The sequence below is a fragment of the Callospermophilus lateralis genome, chromosome 5 (genome assembly GCF_048772815.1).
Source record: "Callospermophilus lateralis isolate mCalLat2 chromosome 5, mCalLat2.hap1, whole genome shotgun sequence".
NCBI classification, from domain to species: domain Eukaryota; kingdom Metazoa; phylum Chordata; class Mammalia; order Rodentia; family Sciuridae; genus Callospermophilus; species Callospermophilus lateralis.
The window spans coordinates 75,063,488-75,088,645 of record NC_135309.1 but is presented as its reverse complement, the minus strand read 5'-3'; the positions used below and the strand labels follow the sequence as shown (position 1 = coordinate 75,088,645).

Here is a 25,158-nt window from a genome sequence, read left to right as displayed (position 1 = left end):
AGCCCATTTTTATTTTGAGACAGCTGCTTACTAAATTTCCCAGATTGGCCTTGATAATGTGACCCTCCTGCCTCAGCCTGCCAAATAGCTGAGATTACAGGTGTGCTCCACCCTGCCTAATGATAAAGTTTTTAGAAGAGGGTCTGATGCAAAATATTCGTTAAATAATTTAAGAAAAAAAAAAAAAGCACAGCTAGGCACTAACATTGAGATAGAAAAATATTACATAATTCTTGGCTTTAGGAAATCGCAATCAGATTGGAGGGATGTGGGACCCTTGACTCATGCAGTCGTCACTATAAACCTTAGACTTTTTCATAGATGAGGAAAAGAGACACAGAAGATAAGAACCCTGCTTTAGGTTTCAAACAACTCATGCACTCATGTTTATTAAGTATATCCTATGTGCCAGACACTGTTAGACCTGAGAACCAGACAGACCAGATTTCTCTCTGGGAAGCCATGGAGCAGGGGCAAGGAACTTTGGCAGTTCCTAAGAAGGAAGTCAGACCATCTTGGGATGATGCAAAATGCTATTACCACACAATCCATGAGTTAGAGAAGAAGAATGTGGTGGAGAACTGTAAGTAGATCACTTTGGTTTTATATAAACTATTTGTTTAGGGTAAAATTAGTCATAACAATTTTTTGTGGGGGTAAAGAGGTACTGATATTGAACTAGGGGCACTTTACCACTAAGCTACACCCCCAGGCCTTTTGATTTTTCAATTTTGAGAGACGGTCTTGCTAAGTTGCTGAGGGCCTCACTAAGTTACTGAGGCTGGCCTCAAATTTGTGGTCCTCCTGCCTCAGCCTCCTGAGTCACTGGGATTGCAGGTGTGCCACTGCACTCTATAACAGACTTTTGTTCTCTCATCTCTGTTAGGAGGAAGAAGTAGAGTATTATTTGTTGGCTGGATAATGTCTTCATTACTCTCCCCGACTGGCACATTTGTAGAGTAACCTAGCTTTTATTGGTACAATCAATGAGACAGCCAACATTCTCCATCAGAAGACCCACAGTCCTCTCAAACACAACCCAGTTGGCACATGCCCCCTCCCTCTGCCGGACAGGCATAAGATGCCATGTCATCTGTTTAAAGAGAAAAAGGAATAATAAACAAGATCTGAGTCACAGACTTGCCAGACGATGCAAGGAAAATATAGAGGCTGAATATATTTAAGAAACAGTATTAAAAGAAACAAAATGTGAAAATTACCATATTTCATTGAATACATTTTAATTACATTTTGTTTGCTTCATTTTTAAACATTTTCTACTGAAAATATAAAAAAATAGTTTATTTTATTCATTTATCAAATAGGAAGTTGAATTTTAGAAAATTACTGCTCACAATTAAGAATAAGCCAACCTAGGAATATTCTTTCTTAAAAAATTTTTTTTAGATGTAGATGGACACAATACCTTTATTTAATTTATTTATTTTTATGTGGTGCTGAGAATGGAACCCAGTGCCTCACATGTGCTAGGCACGACTCCAACCCCCCTAGGAATATTCTTCAGTTTAGCAAAAGAATTTTTATCCTGAAATGAAATGCCATATGTAATTACTATTGCACATAAATTTATAGATTTTCTCCAGGCATAAAAATGCTCTTTGTTTCACCCTTTCGTTTTGCTAATGGCGCCACACAGGAACAAACAGCAGAAAATAAGTCATTGGCAGATTGTTTCTCTATGTTCACACTAGTTAATCCAGTTCTAGGCAAACCCTGGAGTTTTGATTTCATATCATGATGGTACTATGTTCACAGGCCCTGGTTAAGGCTCCAACCACATAGAATGATCTGGATTTGCCTCATCGCCTACAAGTTGGCATGCAATTTTGCTTTTCTATCCATGTAAGAAGAAAACCAGGAGTTAGGAAATTTTATGCATGTCCTTTCATAACAAGACATCAGGAAAATTTAGTTAACTTGAATAAAGAAACTGACCAATTGTATCAGTTTTCTATTGCTATTAAGATGCCAGTGATTCCAGGATGAATCTTAATAACTATGCCAAATTAGGCCAAACATGGTGGCTTCAAATAGCATAAATTTATCATCTAGATTTCTCTATGTTGAAAGCAGACATGAATCTCACTGGTTTGTAATTAAGGTGATGTTGGTAGGCCTTTGTTCCTTTCTGGCAGCTTAGGAAAAGATCCATTTCTTTGCTTATTGGGGTGGTTGGCAAAATTCAGTTCCTTGTGGTTATAAGACTGAGATCCCCATTTACTTTTTCACTTTCAAAGTCAGTGGGTTGAATCCTTCTCATACTTCAAATCTCTCCTCCTTTTTCTTCTCTCATCTCTGACACATCTACTTTCCACTTTTTAAGAACTTGTGATTAGATTGGACCCACTCAGATAATACAGGATAACACCCCTCTCCCATTTTAAGATCTGTAACTTTAAGTACATGTGCAAAGTCTTTTTGCCATGTGCTAGTTTGGATCCAAAATGTCCCCCAAAGGCCCACATGTTAAAAATGTGGTCCCAAGCTGCGTACTATTGGGAGGTGGTGGAAACTTTAAGAGGTAGAGCTTTATGAGACATTTTAGGTCACTGTGGGGCAAGTCCTTGAAGGGGATTGTGGGACCTCAGTCTCATATTCTGTCTTCTTCTGACCACGATGAGGTGAGCAGTTCCCTACCACAATGTGCTGCTTCACCACTGGCTCAAAATCAAAGGGACCAATTAATTGATCATGGGCTGCAACTTCCAAAAACTAAGCCAAAATAAACCTCTTTTTAAGATGATTTATCTCCAGTGTTTGTTATAGTAATGGAAAGCTGACTAATACGCTTTATAAGACAACATATTCATAGATTCTGGATATTAGGATATGAACAGTCTGGGGAGAGATGTTTTATTTTTACCTACCACAATGGCCTTAACAAGGGGACCCATATTTAGCCTTAGGTCCCTGGAAAGAATAAACATGTTAAGATCAGACAACTGATACAGTCCTTTCATTCACATCAAGGGCCAACCCAGAACATGGCACAGGATTAAGGCACAGGCCCTGGAACAGATGCCTTAGCTCCATTACTTACTGGCTTGATGCTCTTGGGAAAGTCTCAACTTCCACGAGCACCCCTTTTCTCAGCCTATAAAATGAGGATAATGTTAGTGTCTATTTATAGGTTGTTGGAATAAATGAGATACTCAATATAAAGCACTTTGTACAGGGCCTAGCCTCAAGAAGTACTGAAAAAGCATTAGTTAATCTGAAAGACTTATATATACATAAAGTAGACAATCACAAGAGTTGATGCCTAAAATTCCAACATCCTGGGCTGGGGCTGGGGCTCAATGGTAGAGCACTTGCCTGACATGTGTGAGGCACTGGGTCCGATTCTCAGCACCACATATAAATAAATAAAATAAAGGTCTATCAACAACTAAAAAAATATTTTTTAAAAAATTCATCATCCTGTCTAGTTACTTTGATTTATGGATTTGTTATCTGTGAAAAGCAAAATACTCTTTTAGGAGAAATAAGAGTGCATTTTCATCATAAATTTGACTATAGTAATGAAAGAGAGAAATGAAAATGTATACTGAGCACCTCACTTGTGTTATTCAGTTTGTATGTTTAAAGACCCTGAAGATGGGCTGGGGATGTGGCTCAAGCGGTAGCGCGCTTGCCTGGCATGCGTGTGGCCCGGGTTCGATCCTCAGCACCACATACAAACAAAGATGTTGTGTCCACCGATAAGTAAAAAATAAACATTAAAAAAAAATTCTCTCTCTCTCTCCCTCTCTCACTCTCTCTTTAAAAAAAAAAAAAAAGAACCTGAAGAGCATATTTTTTTAAACATCTTTTTGGATGTTGATGGACCTTTATTTTATTCATTTATTTATATACTGCTGAGAACTGAACCCAGTGCCTCACACATGCTAGGCTCTATGACTGAGCCACAACCCCAGCCCTGAAGAGCATATTTTGATGGGTCAAGGAGTGGCAGGTGCCTGAGGACTAAAGCAGTAGGCTTTCCCAAGGCACAAAGGAGAGAAACAAAATGGTTTAGTTCCTTGGACTAGCCTGTAGGCAAGAGAAATGGACCATCCAGGCTTGCACAAATGTGAGCAAAGAACTGACTTAAAAACATGTCAGGACAAAGTCAAGCTGTTCTCTGACATGCAGCAAGCTGACTGATGCAGCTCTATCACTTGGCAACCTCCAAAACTTCCAGTGTCTCCATGGTCTCGGACATTCAGCCTTTTTTAGAGGAATTTTGGCCCATACTCTTCCAGCTCTTAGACATCTATCATCCCTTAACCACAATGGTTGACTCAAGGTCGTGATTCTTCTTTTGAATACTTAAATAACTTTTGTCCTAGGATGAGCTCTGTTGTGCAGTTAGGTGAGAATAACCTGACCATGTACGTATTTTTTGCTTTTTACCCAGGATGGTGTCTCTAACATAAGTACTGAGGGAGATTTATAACTACCTAGTATTGGAGTTTTGGAATAAGGTTTAGCAAGACAGACTTAATTTTTTTTCCACATCTTTTTTTTTTTCTAACAACTCTTTATCTGTCTGCCACCATAACAAAAACATCCTGATTTAGTGATAATTCATTAGTCTAAAAAAATCATGATGTATACTGTCTCTAAACAACAACTGCAGTGTGTATCATCTTAACCAACTTCGTAAAATTTACTGAAAGTCACAAGTGGGTCTCTAATTTAATGCTTTTGTATGTGTGTTTTCATGAGTATTGTGCACTGTACCTGAAGATTGAACTCAGGGCCTCTGCCACTGAGCTACATCCCCATTCCGTTTTTTTTTTTTTTTAATATTTTTTAGTTGTCAATGGACCTCTATTTTATTTATTTATATGCAGTTCTGAGAATAGAACCCTGTGCCTCGCACATGCTAGGCAGGCGCTCTACCACTGAGCCACCACCCTAGTCCCCAGGCCCATCCCTTTTTAGGATCTTGCTAAATTGCTCAGTCTGGGCTGGAACTTGTGATCCTCCTGTCTCAGCTTCCCGAATTGCTGGGCTTACAGGCTTACACCACTTTGTCCAGCTAATTTGATACTTTTGATGATCAATTCTTTTACAAATAATTTGGAATTGGAAACATCAATAGTTATAATTGTAACTTCTAATTTGCACAATAGTCACTGAATTGATATTTAATACAATATACCCTATACCACATATATATTTGGTATATTTATAACCCAATACTGTGGAATACAGAATAATAGATCAGTGGGGGAATGGGTCTCTATTTCTGGATTCTTTGAGGATGTGATTACATATAATTTGTGTCTTTAATGTGTAAGAAGACCTATATACTTAGATTATTTGATATCAAGTTCACAGCTTTTATTTAATATTAACGCCATCAATTGAGCTAGATGCAAATATCCTAAATAAATCACTAAAGACTTAGATATAAATTGAAGTGGTGAATAAGCAGTTGTCTTGATAAAATAAAACAGAAACCAATATGGCTCAATTTCAGAATATCTTTAAAATAAATCATCTGAGTAGTGTTTTTAAAATAAATCATAAGTAAATCATTTTTCAATGTGTATTAATTCAGGAATATTTTTAAAAAGTCACTTTAGACCAAAGACCACCATCAGTTTATATATTATGATTTAATTTGCCTTAGATTGCATCTATACTGACAGAGAAAAGTGAAGAATTAAACCATCGTTTAGGAAGTTACTAGTAAAAACATACCAATAATTACCTGGTGTAGACAGTCCAGGCTATGACCTTTCAACAGAGGACAACTGAACGTGGGTAGATTTTTCAGAGTGCTTAATTTGAGACCAAGGAATAGTCAATGCTCTTTTTATCAAGTATAAAGCAGATACTAGAATGTACTCCACCACCCTTGAAGTTCTTTCTTATTAATATTGAACCTAATGATTTAGATTTACTTTGTTAAATATTTTACAATATTTTCAGAAGGCTAATAAGTCGTGAGTGTTTAATTTTTATTCATTCATTTAATAGCTATTTACTGAGTAGCTACGATTTGCAAGGCTCTGGAGATGCACCAGGAATCAAGATAGATGAGATCCAAGCTTTACAAATCTCACAGTAGATAATAACCATAGCAACATTTGATATCTATCATTGAGAGTTTGAAAGAAAATTTAATATCTTAACCTAATATTTCTATTTTTCTTATCACTGAGAAAAACCTATTATCAATTTTAAAAACTCAGTTTGACTCTATTTTTATTATCTGATATCATTTTGAACTCCATCAACTTTTTTCCCCCTTTTTCCCAATCCCTTAGTAGTTAGGACAGTAAAGTCTTCCTGGTTGAGTTGTCATTTTGTTATATTACATAATAAATTCATAAATACTAACAGTGGGAAAAAAACAGTGGAGAAAAAATCCACAGTTCATCTTTCATCTTTCAGTCTTACAGGACTTCCCTTGTGGTGTTAACTGTGAAATGATCAGGCCCATAAGAAGTAGGAAAGAGAGCTTATCATTGCTCTGACCAAACATCTAATGATAAGGGTGTCTTTTTATTGCATAGGGAAAAACTTAAAATTATATAAAAAGACACATTGTGTTTTATTTTAATGCAAAGTATGTTAATAGTGATTGTTTCTTATATCACAGACCTAACATCTGTTAACATTAAGATTCTGGCATACCAGGGCTGGGGATATAACTCAGTTGGTAGAGTGCTTGCCTCCCATGCACAAGGCCCCAGGTTCAATCCCCAGCACCACAAAAAAACAAAACAAAAAAAACAATTCTGGCATACCGTCTCACATTAGTAATTTTGAGGAAAGGAAGCCATAGTAGCGATCACCCCCAAATAACCCTGGAACCAAAGCATGATGTCACAGGCCTATAATCCTAGCTACTCTGTTGAGACAGGAGGATCATAAATTCAAGTTCAAGGGCTGGGGATGTGGCTCAAGCGGTAGCACGCTCGCCTGCGGCCCTCTTCGATCCTCAGCACCACATACAAACGATATTAAAAAAATTCCCTCTCTCTCTCTCTCTCTCTCTCTCTCTCTCTCTCTCTCTCCCTCGAAATAAGATAAATTCAAGTTCACCTTGGGCAACTTATTAAGACCTTGTCTCAAAATAAAAATAAAAAGGTCTGATCTAGAAAAGAGCCCCCTAGGTTCAATCCCCAAAGCAAACAAACAAACAAAACAAAATATTCTTGACTAGTAGGTGAAAAAAAAATAATTAAATGATAATATCCAGGGCTGAAAAGACACTACAGAAAATATGCAAACATACCCCATTTTACATAATACCAAAAGGTGGAAACAGCCTAAAAGCCAGTAAATAGGCAATTGATTAAATGCTATAATATAGTTATGCAATAAGATCACATAGAATAACTTTATTTATTTCTTTATCTTTATTTTATTTTTATGTGGTGCTGAGGATAGAACCCAGTGCCTCCCGCTTGCCAGGCAAGGGCACTGCTACCTGAGCCATATCCCCAGGCCCACATAGAATAATTTTAAATGATCACATATGGACTGGCATGTAGCTCAGTGGTACTGCACTTGCCTGGCATGCAGAAAGCCCTGGGTTTGATCCCCAGTACAAAAAAATAAACAAACAAACAAAATCACATAAATAAGACTAATTGGTAGAAAACAGTATCTATTATGTACATCTATTAATTTCTAAAGCAGCACATACATTTTGAAGATAATGCATATATATACAGAATAAAGCAAAACATTTTAAATTTCCTTTACACATACCTCACCTCCCAATCCACCTTCCATTTCATTCCCTGCTATTAAAATTTTGGTTTGTAATCTACCAGATCATTTTCTGCACAAATAAAATCAGAAATCTGCATCTAGATAAATATTTATATTTGTATCTGCTTACAAACATATAGGATATTTAAACAAAGCAAATCATCTATATATATGTATATTAATAACTTCCCTTTTCATCCTGTAAAGGAAAATATCTATGACATATTAAGTTTTTAAAAGAAGGTTATAAAACATGTATAGAGTGAATCCGCTTTTGTAAAATGTGAGAGTATAAGCAAAGAAAAAGTTTGGGCAAGTAGGTTCCTTGGTAAAGAGACAACAGATGGTTTTAACATTTTTCTATATTCGTTTTCCTATTGTTTAATCTTTTAAAAATAATGAATATGTATTACTTTTTCATATTTTTGTAACCAGAATAAAAATCTATTTTCATTACAAAAAGAAAAAACAATATTAAAACATGAAAGACAACTTTTGGCTGAGGTCTTACTTGCTCCTATGACCTCCTGACTCCTGCCAGCAAGTTAATATTAATAGTCTATGTCTTTGTACGTCAAAAATATGAGATACATAAACTCTATATATTTAAAGTTAATTGTGAGTACATTTAGAATATCTAGATGGGATGGTTTGTTTTTGTGGTTTTATTGATTTCATTTTCTAATAAATCCAGGAAGAACAAGACAAACTCAAGCTACCAAAAGGGAAGAAATCAACCATAATCTTTTTTTGCCATTTTTGTTATTGTTTATGGGGGTAAGATTGATTTCCTTTCTGCGTCCAGAGAAGTGAGCTACAAACTAACCTTCCGCAGCTGAAGACAGAAATAACCCTCAACCCACGTCGGAAGAAGAGCTGCCTCAGGTCGTCGTTGCGCATGCGCACTTGCAATTTGTCCAGAAACTTGGTCCCTAGGGAGTGGGGCTCGCGCAGGCGCTTGACCTAGGTAGTGCAGGCCGCCGGATTATAGCGCAGGCGCGACAAACCCGGGTCCGGCGAACTGGCAATGTAAGCGGGGTCCGCCATGCCTGAGGCGTCCCGGTGGCACCGAGGAGGTGAGGGATGTGTCTAAGGCCTGTGTGGCAACTTTAAATGCCCGGAAAGGCCCTCTTTAGCTCCAGATCTGAGATATGACGGCAGCATTTTTAGCCCTCACACCCTCCCTTAGAGAAGCGGAGAGTCACAGAACCATTTCACAGATGGAAAATGAATCCCTGAAAAGACCCGGCACTCCCCCTTTGCGAGGCTCTAACTGGGCCCTTCTGCTGCTGTACGATGACCGATGACCGTCACTAGGCAGATCTCCGAAGTGCTGGGTTGCTCCAGGGATCCGTGGCCTTACAGAACTCCAGCCCGACGCCCCCCTCCCACTCCCTGCGGAAGCCTTCCTCTGCAAGAGTCAGTATTGATGGGTGGAGAAAGCTACTAGGGACTGAACAGAGAGTTGTGTGTTTTGATTTGTTTTGTTTTACTTTTTTATTTTAAGACAGGACTGGTGAGGAAACAATCGTGATATAAAACCTATAAAAATGACTACCTATAACCTATAAAATGACTACCCATTTACCCCAATAGGAAAATTCCATAATTATCCCTGCCCCATTAAAGTGAGAATTTAAAAATAACCTGAAACCATTGCAGCTTTCCTTCACACAGTGCAACTACTAAAAATAGTTGTGTTTTTCCATCGTTGTTATATATTTTCTATAAATGCATAATAAATTTGTTTTGTATCTCACAGGGACTTCGAAGCCTAAGCTACATTACAGAAAGGAAGTAGAAATTAGAACGACACTTCAGGAGTTGTTACTCTACTTTATTTTTTTAATAAATCTATGTATATGTAAGTACACAGATGTAGACAAAAATACTGATTGAACTAGAAGTTAAAATGTGGAGATAAGGGGCTGGGGTTGTGGCTCAGCAGTAGAGCAGTCGTCTAGCATGTGTGAGGCCCTGGGTTCGATCCTCAGCACCACCTAAAAATAAATAAGTAAAATAAAGGTATTGTGTCTAACTGCAACTAAAAAATAAATGTTAAAAAAACGTGGAGATAAAAAATAAATGACTATAAAATCATAGGCTGTTGCAAAACTTCTCAAAAAAAAGTGGCCCATTTTAGACATTATTATCTTATTATTGATAGTATTTCTAGTTTTTAAGGGGCAGAACTTTGTTACTTTTTTTTTTAAGGTCACAAATGTCATAATATGTTTCCATAGTCAATATTGGTTGAATATAATTATCCCCTTCATTTGGCAGATCTATTTTGAACATAATGCCTTGGGTTGGCAATTATAATTTGATTTCTTTTATAGCCATATAGGTGCATTAGTTCAGTTTCATGAAATACAAATAAGACCAAACACAGAACTTTGTCTTGGTGTCTGCCATTAACTTTGTTCTTTTTGGTGACTTGTTGCGTAATCAACAGTAAAATATGCTTGTGTTGAATCAATGCAAATCTTTGAGAAGGACTGGGAAGACTTCTCAACCTGCATCCCCCTATTTGTGAGTCAATGGCATTGACTTAATAAAAACCTATTAAATAGCATTTTGTCTTTAGGACACCCAACATTAGTAGCTGTAACCTCACAGGATTTATCTCATGTTGTTATGTGCCGCATACTGTGAGTAGTATACTAATTAATTAATTGGTGTTGCAGGGGAAAGTCTGGGTCAGAACTTAATTAAAGACAACTGTAATCAACTTTATAAATGAAGGTAGACAAGTTTATAAAAGCTTAGTTGCAGCCGGGTGCAGTGGCACAGGCCTGAAATCTCAGCAGCTGGGGAGGCTAAGACAGGAGGATCGTGAGTTCAAAGCCAGCCTTAGCAAAAAGCGAGGCACTAGACAACTCAGTGAGACTCTGTCTCTAAATAAAAGTACAAAAAATAGGACTGGTACCCCCCCCCAAAAAAAAAAAAAAGCTTAGTTGCAAAAAAACAATACATGCTTATTACAGAACATTAAGAAAAATGGAAAAAATATAATTCCACTGAGATTTTATATACACACACCCACATATTCCCAGCCTTTTAAATTTTTATTTGGGGACAGGGTCTCACTAAGTTGCCCACAGTGGCCTCAAACTTGTGATCTTCCTGTCTCAGCTTCCTAAATCAGTGAGATTACAAGTGCAGGCAACCATACGTGGCCCACTGTCGTGTTCTTGGCAACATAAACACTTAAGGGTCACTCCAGGGGAACTGAAATAACTGGGCCACGCGAAATAACCACATAAGAGACAGAAATACCTTTTTCTTTGGGGTTGCTGTGATGGCTCCTCTAACCTTAAGGGTCCACAGAAAGAGAGAGAGAGAGAGAAAACGTGCAGACCCCTTTTATTAAGGGGGCTGAGCCTAGCTTCATGATGTCTGCTGACAGCATGTTGACTGACATCTAGATAGGCCACACCCAAGGGCAGAGTAAGGGAAGGGGACACACAAAGGGCACTTCCATGGAACATTCTATCCCAAACAGGGTAAGGGGTAATATTACAAAGGAACAGGTGAGCATAGCTCCACCCATGGAGATGTGGGAATATACGCCCATGCACAAAGACAAAGTCGCTAGCACCCTAAAGATTGGGCTATGGTCTGGGTTCCCTAGGCAACCCAGAGTGACCTAATGATGCCACACCAATCCAAAGGGGAGACAGACATGGTCTAGTTTGGCCTCCCACAACCCACTAAATGATATTTTTAGTATTTTTCTTATAATAAATAAAAATTGAAAACAAACTGAATCTCTCCCAACAAGTGGATTTAACATTGTGAAATAAATGCAACTGTTAGGCTGTTTTAGGTTTATGTGTGCCATGAAATGAAGTTGAAGATACATGATTTTTAAAAATTAAGGGTTTCTGGGACTAGGAATGTGCTTGCCTGGCATACACAAGGTTCTGGACTCTACCTCTAGCACCACTAAACAAACACCCTGAACAAAATGAAGAGCTTCTGGCAAAAAACAAAATAAAACAAACAAACAAACAAAAAAACACAAAGACATATTTAGTCTATATTCTACTCTAAAACTCACCAACCCCCAAGATAGAAAGAATACTAGGTAATATATTTTAAAACTCATACTATGTGCCAAAGGATGGTTTTTTAAATGTTCTAGCACCATTTAATCTCTCACATCAAAACTAGAAAGTAGGAGATATTATATCTACAATAGGACTCAAATCCTTACCAAACTGGTTCAAAGTCCTTAGCCTTGACTGCTTACCATACTTCCTGCCTATTCTCAACATGGGGAAAAAGCCAACTTGCAGAATAGTGGATATGCTTTGACCTCATTTTTTTTTTAAAAGATGGAAACAATATTTTATTTAATTTTATGTGGTGCTGAGGATCAAATCCAGTGCCTCACATGTGCAAGGCAAGTGCTCTACCGCTGAGTTATAACCCCAACCCCTGCTTTGATCTCATTTTTATAGAGATAAAATTATTTCCTGTTCAAGTGTATATGCATGAAACCCAGTGAATCTAGGTCCCACTTAACTCTAGTAGTGGGATTATAAGAAACTTTTTTTTGCCTTGAATATTTCTATTTTAGATTTTTTAAATTAATATTTTCATAATTAGACAAAAGTCAATTTTTCAAAAGAAAATTGGGAACAAATTGTTAACATTTTAAATTCTTACATTAAACTAAATTTTTAAGCATAAATTTTAAATAAAAAATTCTTCTCTTTAGTGACTTTTGGGATGGTAAACCCACACATGTATTACTTAAACAAGGTTATGTCATCTCTGTTTTTGGACACTTCTGTATCTGGTGATGAAAGAACCAACTTTAAGTCTATTCGCAGCACAACTGATTTTTGGAAGGTAAGGTGTCATGTGACTGTGGATTAAGTAGTTTTAGGTATTCCATAAATCCTTGGTACACATAGTAAACATTAGGGAAACATTCATTGAATGAATGAATAAAAATGATTACCATTATTATTAAAATCAAATTCATATTTTTTATTGTATTGAGAACTGATTATTTGCACTGACACTGTTCTCATAACTTTAAAACTTTGATGTTTTTGCAGACAGTCCCATTTAATTTGGAAAATACAAGACTTTTTTAAAATATTTTTTTAGTTGTAGATGGACACAATACCTTTATTTTATTTATTTATTTTATTTGGTGCTGAGGATTGAACCTATTGCCTCACATGTGGGAGACAAGCATTCTACCCCTGAGCCACAACCACAGCCCAAGACAATTTTTTTTTTTTTTTTTTTTGGGTAACAGAATTGAACCCAGGGTCACTTAACCACTGTGCCACATGCCTAACCCTTTTTATTTATTATTTTGAGACAGTGTCTTAAGTTATTGAGGTTTTGCTGAGGCTAGCCTCAAACTTGAGATCCTCTTGCTTTGGTCTCCAAAATTTCTGGGATTACAGTCATGTACCATCACACCTAGCTGGAAGGTACAAGACAATTTTTTATGTGAGGATTAGGATCTAAAGTTAATCTATAATTGTGTTTATAATTCACATGAATGACAGTTGCTCTTCTTAAGAATTCTTAAATTGGGGCTGGAGTTGTGGCTCAGTAGTAGAACACTTGCCTAGCATATGTGAGACACTGCATTCAATTCTCAGCATCCACATATAAATTAATAAATAAAGGTCCATCAACAATTTAAAAAATATTTTTAAAAAATTCTTAAATTGCCCAGAAAGTGCAATATACATGATTTTGATATGCAACTGGTGCATTCCCCTATTTGTGTATCCCCCTATATGTTACAGTAATGTCAATAAATAATTATGTAGATATTTAATTTATATTGTTTTTAATTACAAAAGAGAATCATTCCTTCAGCATTGGAATAGACTTATTTTTCCCACTAAACAAAACAAGATGCTCATCTTACAAAGAAAAAATAATTAAGGGAACAGCAATTTCAGGTACCCCATGTCACAGACATTTATGCAGACCAAGCAATTAGGGAAAACTTCCCAGAAGTGATAACAGTGCTACTGAGTTTTAAAGGTTAAATAAAGGTCTGGGTGTGGTGTTGCACACCTGTAATGCCAGCTACTCAGAAGGCTGAGAGGGGATTGAAAGTCCAAGGCAAAACCTTACTTAAAAAAAAAAAAAAAAAAAAAAAAAAAGTCTAGGGGTGTAGCTCAGAGGTTAAGTGCTAACCTGGTATGTGTGAGGAGACTCAGGTTCAATCTTCTGTATTGAATAAAAAGAAGAGCATCCTAGATGAATAAAAAGAAGAGCATTCTAGGAAAAAGGAACAAATATGTGCTACAAGTAATCCTTCCTGTGCAGCTGTTTGGCATTGTGGGCATATGGAAATGGAAAAACTAGATTATGAATTGGACAGAGTTCACATCATGAATGCCATACTATGAATTTGAAACTTATCAAGAAGCCAAGGTCATTTCCTGAGCGTGAGAGTGTGAGATAAAGTCTAAATAATAGATCATTGGATTTGACCAGATGAAATACGAAAGAACAATAGGAGAATTAGTGGAGCTCATCCTGCCTTGTTTTGACTGTGCTATCTTGAAACCTGTATGTGGTCAATGGCAAAGAAGACAAAAGGGAGGAAATTTAAAATGAACCCTGAGCCAGGTGGAGTGGCACATGCCTATAATCCCAGTGGTTTGGGAGGCTGAGACAGAAGAACCCCAAGTTCAAGGCCAACCTCTGCAATTTAGTGAGGCCCTAAACAACTTAGACCTTGTCTCAAAATTTTTTAAAAATGGGGGGATGGTGGTGAAGCACCCCTGGGTGCTTTACCCTGGGGCACGTGTGTGCACAAGAAAAAAAAATGAACTCTGGGCTTGATATCCCTTAGAATGAGGAGACAGGGACATAGCCAGATTAATCATCATGGCCAGAATTAGGGAGGAAAATGGTGGGAGGACACAGACAACTTTGGGGTAAAGTCATGGTGTGTGACTATGACCAGCTCTGATACTCATGTATAGGAAGACAGTTTTTTTTTTTTTTTTCTTTTAATGGCACTAGGGTTTAAACCAAGGGGTGCTTTACTACTGAGCTACATCCTCAGACCTTTTTATTTTTTATTTTGAAACAGGATCTCACTAAGTTGCTTAGGAACTTGCTAAATTGCTGAGGCTGGCCTTGAATTTGTGATCCTCCTCCCTCAAACTCCCAAACTGCTGGGATTACAATTGTGCACCCCTGAGCCAAGCTGATGGACAGTTTTTAATATGGAAGGAGAGAAGGGTGATGGGATTAAATTATAAGGTGCTTAGAGCAATGCCTAGTACATAGTGAGTGCTCAATAAGTGTTAACCAACAGAAGCATCATTATCATTACTATTAATATTAATGTTGTTCAATAATTTTTATAAACCCTTATGTATAATGTTATGAAGGTAGATTCTGTTGATGTGAAAATATTTTCCCCATGCCATTTATCTTCCTTTGTGAAGTATATGGAAGGACCCCTTTTGGAAGGTTTGTACTGGGACTCATGGTATACTAACCAGAAGCTGTATAATTTGAAGAACAGCAGTCGCATCTACTATGAGAACATAATTCTAGGAGTCCCCAGAGTCCGACAACTAAAAGTCCGCAATAACACATGCAAGGTCTATTCATCCTTTCAGTCTTTGATTACTGAATGTTATGACAAATATACTGCTGAAAATGAAGACCTGTCTGATTTTGGCCTCCAATCTAATACGGAGTAAGTATAAAATTATATAGTAACTTTTTTTTTAGCAGATAACCATTGCATCTTTTAAAATTGTAAAAATATGTGTATTTTCCAAGTAATATAGGCTGGGGTCTGGCAGGTAAGGTGATAACAATAGTTTCAAAAGTAGACTTTTGGATATAGCAGTGTTTAGAAAAAGGGGAGTGAACCTATTTGGGTTTTGGGGTTTGTTGTTTGCTTACCTTAGGATGCAAAACATTTTCATTTTTTTTTCCTGGCTTTAGTATATGAAATGCTTAATTATAGTGCAGGGTAAAACATCATTTGTTGTTTTCCAATAGTCAGTTTTTCTGGTTCTGGCCAGATGCCCTCAAACATACCCCCAAAACTTTGTGGGATCCTTAGGAAATATCTCTGACACTTTTCTCCTTCCTCACTCTTACTTACTTCAGTGATATCTTTTGTGTCTGCCCACACACTAAAAAAAAAAAGATAGTTTTGCTCTGTAGATGCTACATTTGATGACACCTGACAAAGATCCTGTGGCCTTATTCTCCAAAGTAGCTGAGGCTAATGCTCCATCTACACTTTATGTTGAAAATGTGAAAGCCCAAAGCCACTGGCACCACCACCTCTCTTTGTCTGTCCTATGAAAATTGTAGAAAGAATAAACTTTTTTTTTTTTAATTACTGGTGATTGAACCCAAGGCCTCAAATATGCTAGGAAGCATTCTTCCTCTGCCTACATACCCAGCCCTACCTTTTTTGTATTTAGTATTTTTCAAAGTGATAACAAACGTTTACAAAGGTCTACCCTCCAGAAACAGGTACTCTTTGCTCTTTTAGTTGTTTCTTGTATACGTGTTTCCAAATAGCATCCTTGCACTGCTATTACTTGATTTTACAGTTTATGGATCTGTAAGGCCATCTGGAAGGCAATTTTTCATGTAGCTCTCATATGATACTCCTCTACACACACATTCTACTCATTTTAGTCTCTCAATATAGTTATACCATGACTATTTTTAATCATTAGTCAATATTTATGTTATAAATTTTAATTATATTTCCTTTCCTGAACAACTTCCCCCAAACCCCTAGGATGAATTGTTGTTTTGTTCTAGGTGTTGTGGCTCACGGCTGTAATTCCAGCAGCTTGGGAGTCTGAGGCAGGAGGATTGCAAGTTTGAGGCCAGCCTCAGCAATTTAGCCAGGCCCTATGCAACTTAGTGAGATCCTGTCTCGAAATAAAAAATAAAAAGGACTGAGGATGTAGTTCAGTGGTTAAGTGCCCTGGGTTTAATGATGGTTGAATGTGATGATCATTATTATCTAAAGTACATGTATGAAGACACGAATTGGTGTGAATATACTATGTATACAACCAGAGATATGAAAAATTGTGCTCTATATATGTAATAAGAATTGTAATGCATTCCACTGCTATATATAAATAAAAAACAAAAAACTAATTTTAATAATAATAATAATGACAATTGCTTTGTAGTTTTTGTTGAATTATTTATTTATTTCTTCCTTACATGAGTTTTGGACATTCTTAAGGGATTGTATAATTCTTATAAATTTAATAAATTCATGATATAATGATGCATTCTATTAAATATTGTATTATTCACCCCTTTTAAACTCAAAATTACAAATCAATTATTTAATTACACATATTAAATTGGAATCTTAAGACCAATCTTTTAGTTATAAATTATAATTTTCAGATTTTCATAACAACTACAAATACTTTAAATACCAAGCATGTTTTGGATAATCCCTGTACTTAACTGAAATTGTGAGTTAATACCTGTCATTCTTCCACAACCAAAGTAAGAAACAATTTGTGCTTGTTTGTCTATCTAAAGCATAGAATTCATTAATTTAAAATATTATCTGTTAAAAATTGGACACCAGTAGAGAGTGGGTGTAGCAAAATTTTCTGTTTCAGTTTAACAGTCATGTGCAGAAAGTACTCAAAAACAAAAAAAACAAAAAAACAAAAAAACACAACTATGAACCTTTTATAAAAGTATAAGTACATTTTCCTAATGATATCACTGTCACCCTCCCCCACAAAAAAACAGTATTATTACTAGAAAAATATGTTTAAGCAATTTAAGCAATAATCTTTGAATAACCTTTGAAATATATTTTGAGGGAATAAAATTTGGTTATACACATTGCAGTTTATTTTGTGTTCTTTTTTTTTTTTTTTTTTTTTTTTTTGGTGTGTATAGTACTGTAGAACCCAGGGGGTTCAATTTCTTTCTCCACTACTTAGCTACATCACACCCCCAGTTCTTTTCTTTCTTTCTTTAAAAAAAATTTTTTTTGAGACAAAGTCTTGCTAAATTGCTCAGACAGTCCTTGAATTTGCAATCCTTTCACCTCAGCCTCCTGAGGGGCTGGAACTACAGGTGTACCCCAACCACTACACTGGGCATGATGTGTATACTTTAATTAAAATAAGGTTTTTACTTATTGGCATTTATAATGGTATATTACTTTAATGAGACAAACTATGAAGCGCCTTTACCCACATTCTTGTCCCACTCAAAGACTAAACGACTCATAAGACAACAGGTATAGCATGTTTAAAAAAAAAAAAAAATTCTCATTTGTGGATTTTTAAGTTCCAACAGGCAACAGATGATTTTTGAAATATTTTCTCATATCACCTAGTCCTTTGAACTTAATCCTTAACTCACTGTCTTACTTCAAAATTATTCTAATACTTAATGAATTTTCTACTAGAACTTTTAAAAAACTGCCACATGTGAATCAAAGATTAGTTTAAATTCTTAGAAGACTTTTCAATTAGGCTTTCTCTTCTCTTCATTAATTTTTTTATGTCTAACAGATGGACGTATTCTACTTCTAATACCAGTTCTCCTTGGCATTGGGGATTTGTTGGTGTTTACCGAAATGGGGGCTTTATTTTCACTTTATCAAAATCAAAATCTGAAACCAAAAACAAGTTCATTGACCTTCGACTGAACAGCTGGATCACAAGAGGGACCAGAGTTATTTTTATTGATTTTTCACTATACAATGCTAATGTAAATCTGTTTTGCATCATCAGGTGAGTGACTTGAAGTTCTATATTAGCATATTGAATTGAAAAAGCATCCAGAGCCTCACTTGGGTTTCCAGTTCGTACATACTTACGCTGATATTAAAATCATGAGCTTTAAATATAATGTAGTTCTATGCCAAAAATGAAAAAGAAGTTGAAGCAACATTGCATTTGTTGTTTCATTATTTCAGAATATGTCTAGGAAGATGGAGAATTACATACAATATGTTAGTTTCATATTGCTTAAGAAAATATAGTCTAATTTCTTATAATTCTGTAGTTGCACAAATCTGACATGCGGTGTTGACAGTTTTCTTATCAGATTATTAAAATCTTTTGGCTTCCCTTCAGAATTAGCTTATTTATTAAATTATTCATTTTTGTCTCAAGAATGAACTATTTGGACTAGGGTTGTAGCTCAGTGGTAGAGCGCTTCCCCCCCATGCATGGGGCACTGAGTTTGATCCTCAGCACCACATAAATAAATAAAATAAAGGTATATGTCCATCTACAACTAAAAAAAAAATTTAAAAAGAACGAGCAATTTAAATTTCAAACTATATGTAATATAGTTGTCAGCATCCCAGCAATTATTAGAACCTGTGGCATATTGCAAAAATGGCCTCAAATTTTCATATATTTGTCTGCCACCCTGGGCAGTGGGCACTGCTCCAGCTCATAATGCAGGGTTTAACCATGTGACTTGCATTGACCAATGAAAGATTAGCATATATAAGTAGAAGCTTGAAATGAGTTGGTACATTAGAACTTGCTCTCTTGCACTTCTGTAGTAGCCATGGAAGGATATGTTTAGGCTGACTTGTTGGAACCAGAAGGAGGATGAGAGACATATATAATGGAGCCAATTCAAAGATTATGAATGGGTCCAGGGGCAAATGGCAGATATAGTACCAAACTAGCTGAGATGGATCAAGTTCAGCTGGATCAACTGAACTTTGCAAATACTTATGAATATTTATTGTAAGCCACAACATTTTGCTAGATTGTTATCTAGTAAAAGCTAATTGACTTAGGTCTTAGCTCTTCACCACTAAGTCATTTAAGAGGCTTTTGGTTTTAACAGAAAACACCAACTTAATTTAGCTTAAACAATAACAAAATTTATTTCTGCCATATAACAGCAATTTCACTGTCAGGAAAATACCTTTTGCAGTAAGTTCAAGGGTCTCGCTTCATTTCTTTGAGATGGCTGCAATTTTTAAAAAAATATCCTGTTTTACTTGTAGTTGGACATAATACCTTTATTTTTATGTGGTGCTGGGGATAGAACCCAGCACCCTACATGTGCTAGGTGAGCATTCTACCACTGAGCCACAACCCCAACCCCAAGGTGGCTGCAGTTTTGTGCTCTTTTGTATTAAGCTTCCCCAAGATGGTTGTGTACAGGCAGCAACAGTGGTTATATATGTTGTTCTTATCTTTAAAGGAAAATACCAACCAAAGAGAAAAAAATTCTCTCTGCTTGTCTGATTTGGTTACCTTAGGTCACCTCCCAACCTGGACCATGCTAATTGATGGAACTCATAAGACTCTAGCATGAAATACTGGCATAGGAAATAGGATTACCATGATTAGATCTGTCTGGAGATTTAATCAGCTTCCCCTAAATCATCTGGGATGACTGAGTACAATTAGGGTTCTGTTAGAAAGAAGGGGTGGGAAAATAACCACTATAGAAGCAAAATTTTAGTGATCTACTTTTCTCTAATAGGTCTTACTTTTTTGTTGTTGTTGTTCTGAATAGAATATGGAATTAGAGTTTTCTCAGACCAGGGAATTTTGCTCTTGTGCAACAGCAAAAACACCTTATAAAACACATCATCGCTGTTAAAATTTGTATAAATGAATAAAACAAATGAACTCTCCACATAGTCATATTACATTCATATTACAGAATTCATACTGTAATTCTTGTTTTTTTCCTCAGAGAATCAGAAGTTTTTACCAATATCAATCACTCTCCCAATAGTCTTGGTCAGGATAAAGTAAAGCATATAATCACATCTATGTTCCAAATGAGAGTGGAAGCATCATTAGGTTAACTGGCTTAAAGTTAAATGAAGTACTCTAAGTGTTATACTTATTCTGTTACCTTTATTAAAAATTATTTTTTAGAAACTTCAGGAGATTTTGAAGCTGTTAACATGATAGTTAACGTGATAGTTAATCAATTCTTAAAATTTGTTCTGTGGAATTCTAGATCAAGATTGAGAGAAATGGCTTTATATTTAAGGAAGTTTTGGAAATTTTGCACCAACAGTTTGGATATTTGCAGTGTATATTTACTTTTGGCTCTAAGAAATACTGCAATAGGTTTGTTTGCTTTAATTTATTAATTAATTGTCCATGATCTTTCACTAAATTTTTGAGAAAATAAAGAAATGTCTGAGGTTGCCTTCTTTTTTCAAGTCACATGTAAACAGCTGTTAACTATAGAAGCATATTGTCTACACTAAGACAATATCTGTTTTTCCTTTTGTATCAAATGAAACAATTTTTCATTATTATTCTGCACTTCAGATCATAATATTGAATTTCTTTGATTTCACTCACCAATCCAACATGAAACTACCATGTACAAGATGTTAACAGTTCTGTTTGTTACTGGGTTGTGTCTGGTTTTTGTTGTTTGTTTTAGAAGCATTTTATTCCATTACCAATAAATTTTGCTAGTATCTTTAAGTAGTAATAACTGCACTGTAACATTATGATAGAAATGCTTGTTCCTTAAATTATTGCAAATTCCTAATTACTTAAGGTTTTGGAGTACATTAGTAATACAGTGAGCAACCTCAAAATATATTTAATATTGGAATTAATTTGACAGGGGAAGTCCTGGCAATTGAATATGGTAGGCAAGGGCCTCACACATGGTAGGCAATTATCTACCACTGAGCTATGACCCCAGCCATAAATTAGTTTTTGTGCTTCTGTTTACATAAATCTTTATATTTTAACATCAGATGCCTAAAGTAAACAGAAAATATTTGTTTTAGTAGAATATATGACCTTGACGTTTAGAAGATAGTTTTCTCTGATAAACTGAAGGGGGGAAAATTTATTTCCCTCTTTTGAAATATTCAAGTATTATGAAGAGAGTCCTACCTAATAACAGTAACTACAGTACAGCATTTTCTTGAACAACATCTCATCCTCCTATGGATGAGATCAGTTATGAACAAGCAATCTGAATAAAAAGTAGACTAAAAATCTGGCTAAAATCACATCTTTTTATTTTACATTACTTTTTATTTTTAGTACCAGGGATTGAATTTTGGGGCACTTAACCACTGGGCCACATCCCCAGCCCTTTTTTAGAGACTGGGTCTCACTGAATTGCTTAGGGCCTCACTAAATTGCTGAGGCTGGCTTTGAACTCAGTCCTCCTACCTCAGCCTTCCAGGCTGCTGGGATTACAGGCATGTGCCATAATGTCCAGCTAGAAAAATTTTAAATTGAACTTACGACCCCAAGGAAATGTATAAAATATATGATTATCATTAAAGAATGCATCAATATAGATTAGAAATTTCACATTGAGTTAAGTACTAAAATACAACTACTTGAAATGCATACTTTCACAAACCTGATTTTACAGATTGGTGGCAGAATTCCCTGCAACTGGAGGAATACTTACTTCATGGCAGTTTTACTCCGTGAAGCTCCTCAGATATGTTAGCTACTATGATTATTTTATTGCTTCCTGTGAAGTCACATTTTGCATTTTTCTTGTTGTTTTCACAACACAAGAAATCAAGAAAATAAAAGAATTTAAGTCTGCTTATTTAAAAAGTATTTGGAACTGGCTAGAATTACTACTTTTGGTGGTGAGTATATATTCATATGTATCATCTAAGGGGATCACATATGAACCTACCAATGAGGGAGATGAAAAAGCAGAATTTCTATTCACCTGGGATTTATTTTGAAAGCTAGAAGTATCAAACATAAAATGAATTGTCACAGCACATACTAATGATATGCCCCTAAAAGGCAGAATTTTTTTTTTAATTGGTATTTGGGAGGGCCAGCATAAACCTAGAACAAGTGCTAAGCACAGTGGTGCAATCCTCTAATCTTAAGGTTGAAGGAGGATCACAAATACAAAGGTCAGTCTCAGCAACTTAGTGAGACCCTATCTTTTTTTTTTTTTTTTAGTTGTCAGTGACCTTTATTTATTTATATGTGGTGCTGAGAATCAAACCCAGTGCTTCACACATGCCAGGCAAGTGCTCTACCGCTGAACCACAGCCCCAGCCCCCAAACCCTATCTTAAAATGAAAAATAAAAAGGACTGGATGTAGCTCAGTAGTGATTGTTTTTTATACCATAGACTTGACATCTGTTAACAATAAGATTCTGGCATACCATCCCACACTAGTAATTTTGAGGAAAGGAAACCAGAATAACCCTGGGGTCAGGCATGATGTCACAAGCATGTAATCCCAATTACTTGGGAAGCTGAGGCAGGAGGGTCACAAATTCAAGGTCAGCCTGGGCAATTTAGCAAGACCTGGTCTCAAAACAAAACAAAACAAAAAAATGGGCTGGGGATGTAGATCAGTGGAAGAGAGCACCTGGGTTCAATCCCGAGTCCAAAAAATAATAATAAAAAACATGAAAAGAGGGCTGGGTTTGTGGCTCAGTGGTAGAGCATTTTCCTCATATGTGTGAGGCACTGGGTTCAATTCTCAGCACCACATATAAATAAATGAATAAAATAAAGGTCCAGTAACAACTTAAACAAATAAAAAAAAAAAAAAACATGAAAAGAAGAAAACAAAACAAAGGTTCCTAGAACAGAGCTGGGGTTGTGGCTCAGTGGTAGAGCACTTGCCTTGTATGTGTGAGGCACTGGGCTCAATTCTCAGCAGTGTGCTTAAATTTAGGAATAAAATAAAGGTCCATTAACAACTAAAAAAATTTTTTTAAATCCCTAGAACAAGGTGATTGGGTCCATAAATATGAATTAAAGCACATAGTGGGTTTCTCTACCCACACTCAAAAAAATAAAAGTATTTTTGTTGACTTGATGGTGAGTGCCTAGAGGTCCCAGCTGCTTGAAAGCATGAAGTCAAGAGAGTCACTTGAGTCCAAAATGAAGCAGATGTGGGTAACAGAGTAAGACTTCTTTAAAAAAAAAAAAAAGAAAAAAAATTATCCCTTAAAAGGCCTCATGTCTCATTTATCATGAATCTTTTTGAGCAATTTTTTTCCAGGTTTCTTTAAAATGTACTCTTTGACGTCTAAATTTGCTTTTCTCCTCACACTAAATTGAGAAAGTAAAGTGAAGACAAAACTAGGCAAAAACTGAAGGTGAGGAGGGGGCTTGAGCAACCAGAGGATACCTTGTGGGCACAAATGCACCAGGACTGGGAAATAGTCCCTTAAGAAATGCCAAAGACTGGGCCGGGGTTGTAGCTCAGTGGTAGAGCACTTGTCTAGCATGTGTAAGGCACTGGTGTTTGATCCTCAGCACCACATAAAAATAAATAAATTAAGATAAAGGAATTATGTCCCTCTACAACTAAAAATATTTTTTAAAAACCCACTAAAGACTGCCAGGTCTAGTGATGGGAATGTTCTAAAATAAACAGATTTAAGCAGGACAAAACAAAATGTTATGAGCTTGAAATTAGGACTAGTAAATGAACAAACATGTCTGGCTTTTACAATCTGATCTTTTCCCTTTTTGGCCTGTAGTTATAGCCAATCTAGTACCTAAGGCTTGTTTCCCAAAACCAGATTGAAAATTTCTCAGATAGTGCACCATCTATCTCTCCAGTATCCTCAGTAATATCTAATAAAGGGCATATGGGTATTTCAAGCAAGAAAAGCAAATGAATTGTTTCATGGCAGTTATGAAGCTCTGTTGTCTAAAATAATCTGGACCTGAAACCTGCTTTTAAAATGGTTGTTAATGCATTCTAGAAGGGTTTATTTTTTGTAATTGCAGTTTTTTTCCCTTGTAATATTACATGGTAGAAAATATCCAACTTTTAGGTATTATATAGATCAGAACCCCTTATGGCCTATGCAGAGTAACATCATTTTTATACACTTGTGCTTTATGACTAAAAAAAGCAGGTAGGTAAATTAGGATGGTCCAGGGAATAAATGTCTTCATGTTTATGAGAATTATAGTACTTTCAATTTCTGTACATTGAGGATTGTAAAAATGTATGTGCTTTTCCCTCACTTTTTATTAAACTCTTTTTTTTTTTTTTTTTTTTTTTTTTTTTTTGCAGTACTGGAGATTGAATTCAGGGGCATTCTACCACTAAACTACATCTCCAGCCCTTTTTATTTTTAATTTTGAGACAGGGTCTAGGTTGCCTGGGCTGGCCTCAAGTGCCCTTCTCCTGTTTCAGCCTCCCAAATTGCTCAAAATTTACTAACATTTTTTTGTTCTGGGAATTGAACCCAGGGGCCCTCTGCCACTGAGTTACATCCCCAGCCCTTTTTATTTTTTATTATTTTTTTAAAATTTTGAGACAGGGTCTTACTAAATTGCTGAGGACGGACTCAAGCTTGTGATCCTCCTGCCTCAGCCTCCAAAGTCATTGGGATTACAGGCATACACCACTGTGTTTGAACTTTTTCAAGTGTTTCTTCATAAGCTGGCAATATTTAG

The 25,158-nt window shown here is 36.1% G+C and overlaps 1 protein-coding gene across 1 annotated transcript in view; it reads left to right on the top strand.

Moving 5' to 3' along the window:
- The first annotated feature begins 8,785 nt into the window (after positions 1-8,785).
- Pkd2l2 (polycystin 2 like 2, transient receptor potential cation channel) overlaps positions 8,786-25,158 on the top strand; it is a 35,316-nt gene continuing 18,943 nt past the window's right edge. Inside the window, exons 1-6 of the mRNA XM_076856911.1 lie at positions 8,786-8,816; positions 9,503-9,604; positions 12,467-12,600; positions 15,192-15,448; positions 18,288-18,509; positions 22,123-22,351. Coding sequence (XP_076713026.1) covers positions 8,786-8,816; positions 9,503-9,604; positions 12,467-12,600; positions 15,192-15,448; positions 18,288-18,509; positions 22,123-22,351 — 975 coding nt within the window. The remainder of the gene's footprint in view (positions 8,817-9,502; positions 9,605-12,466; positions 12,601-15,191; positions 15,449-18,287; positions 18,510-22,122; positions 22,352-25,158) is intronic.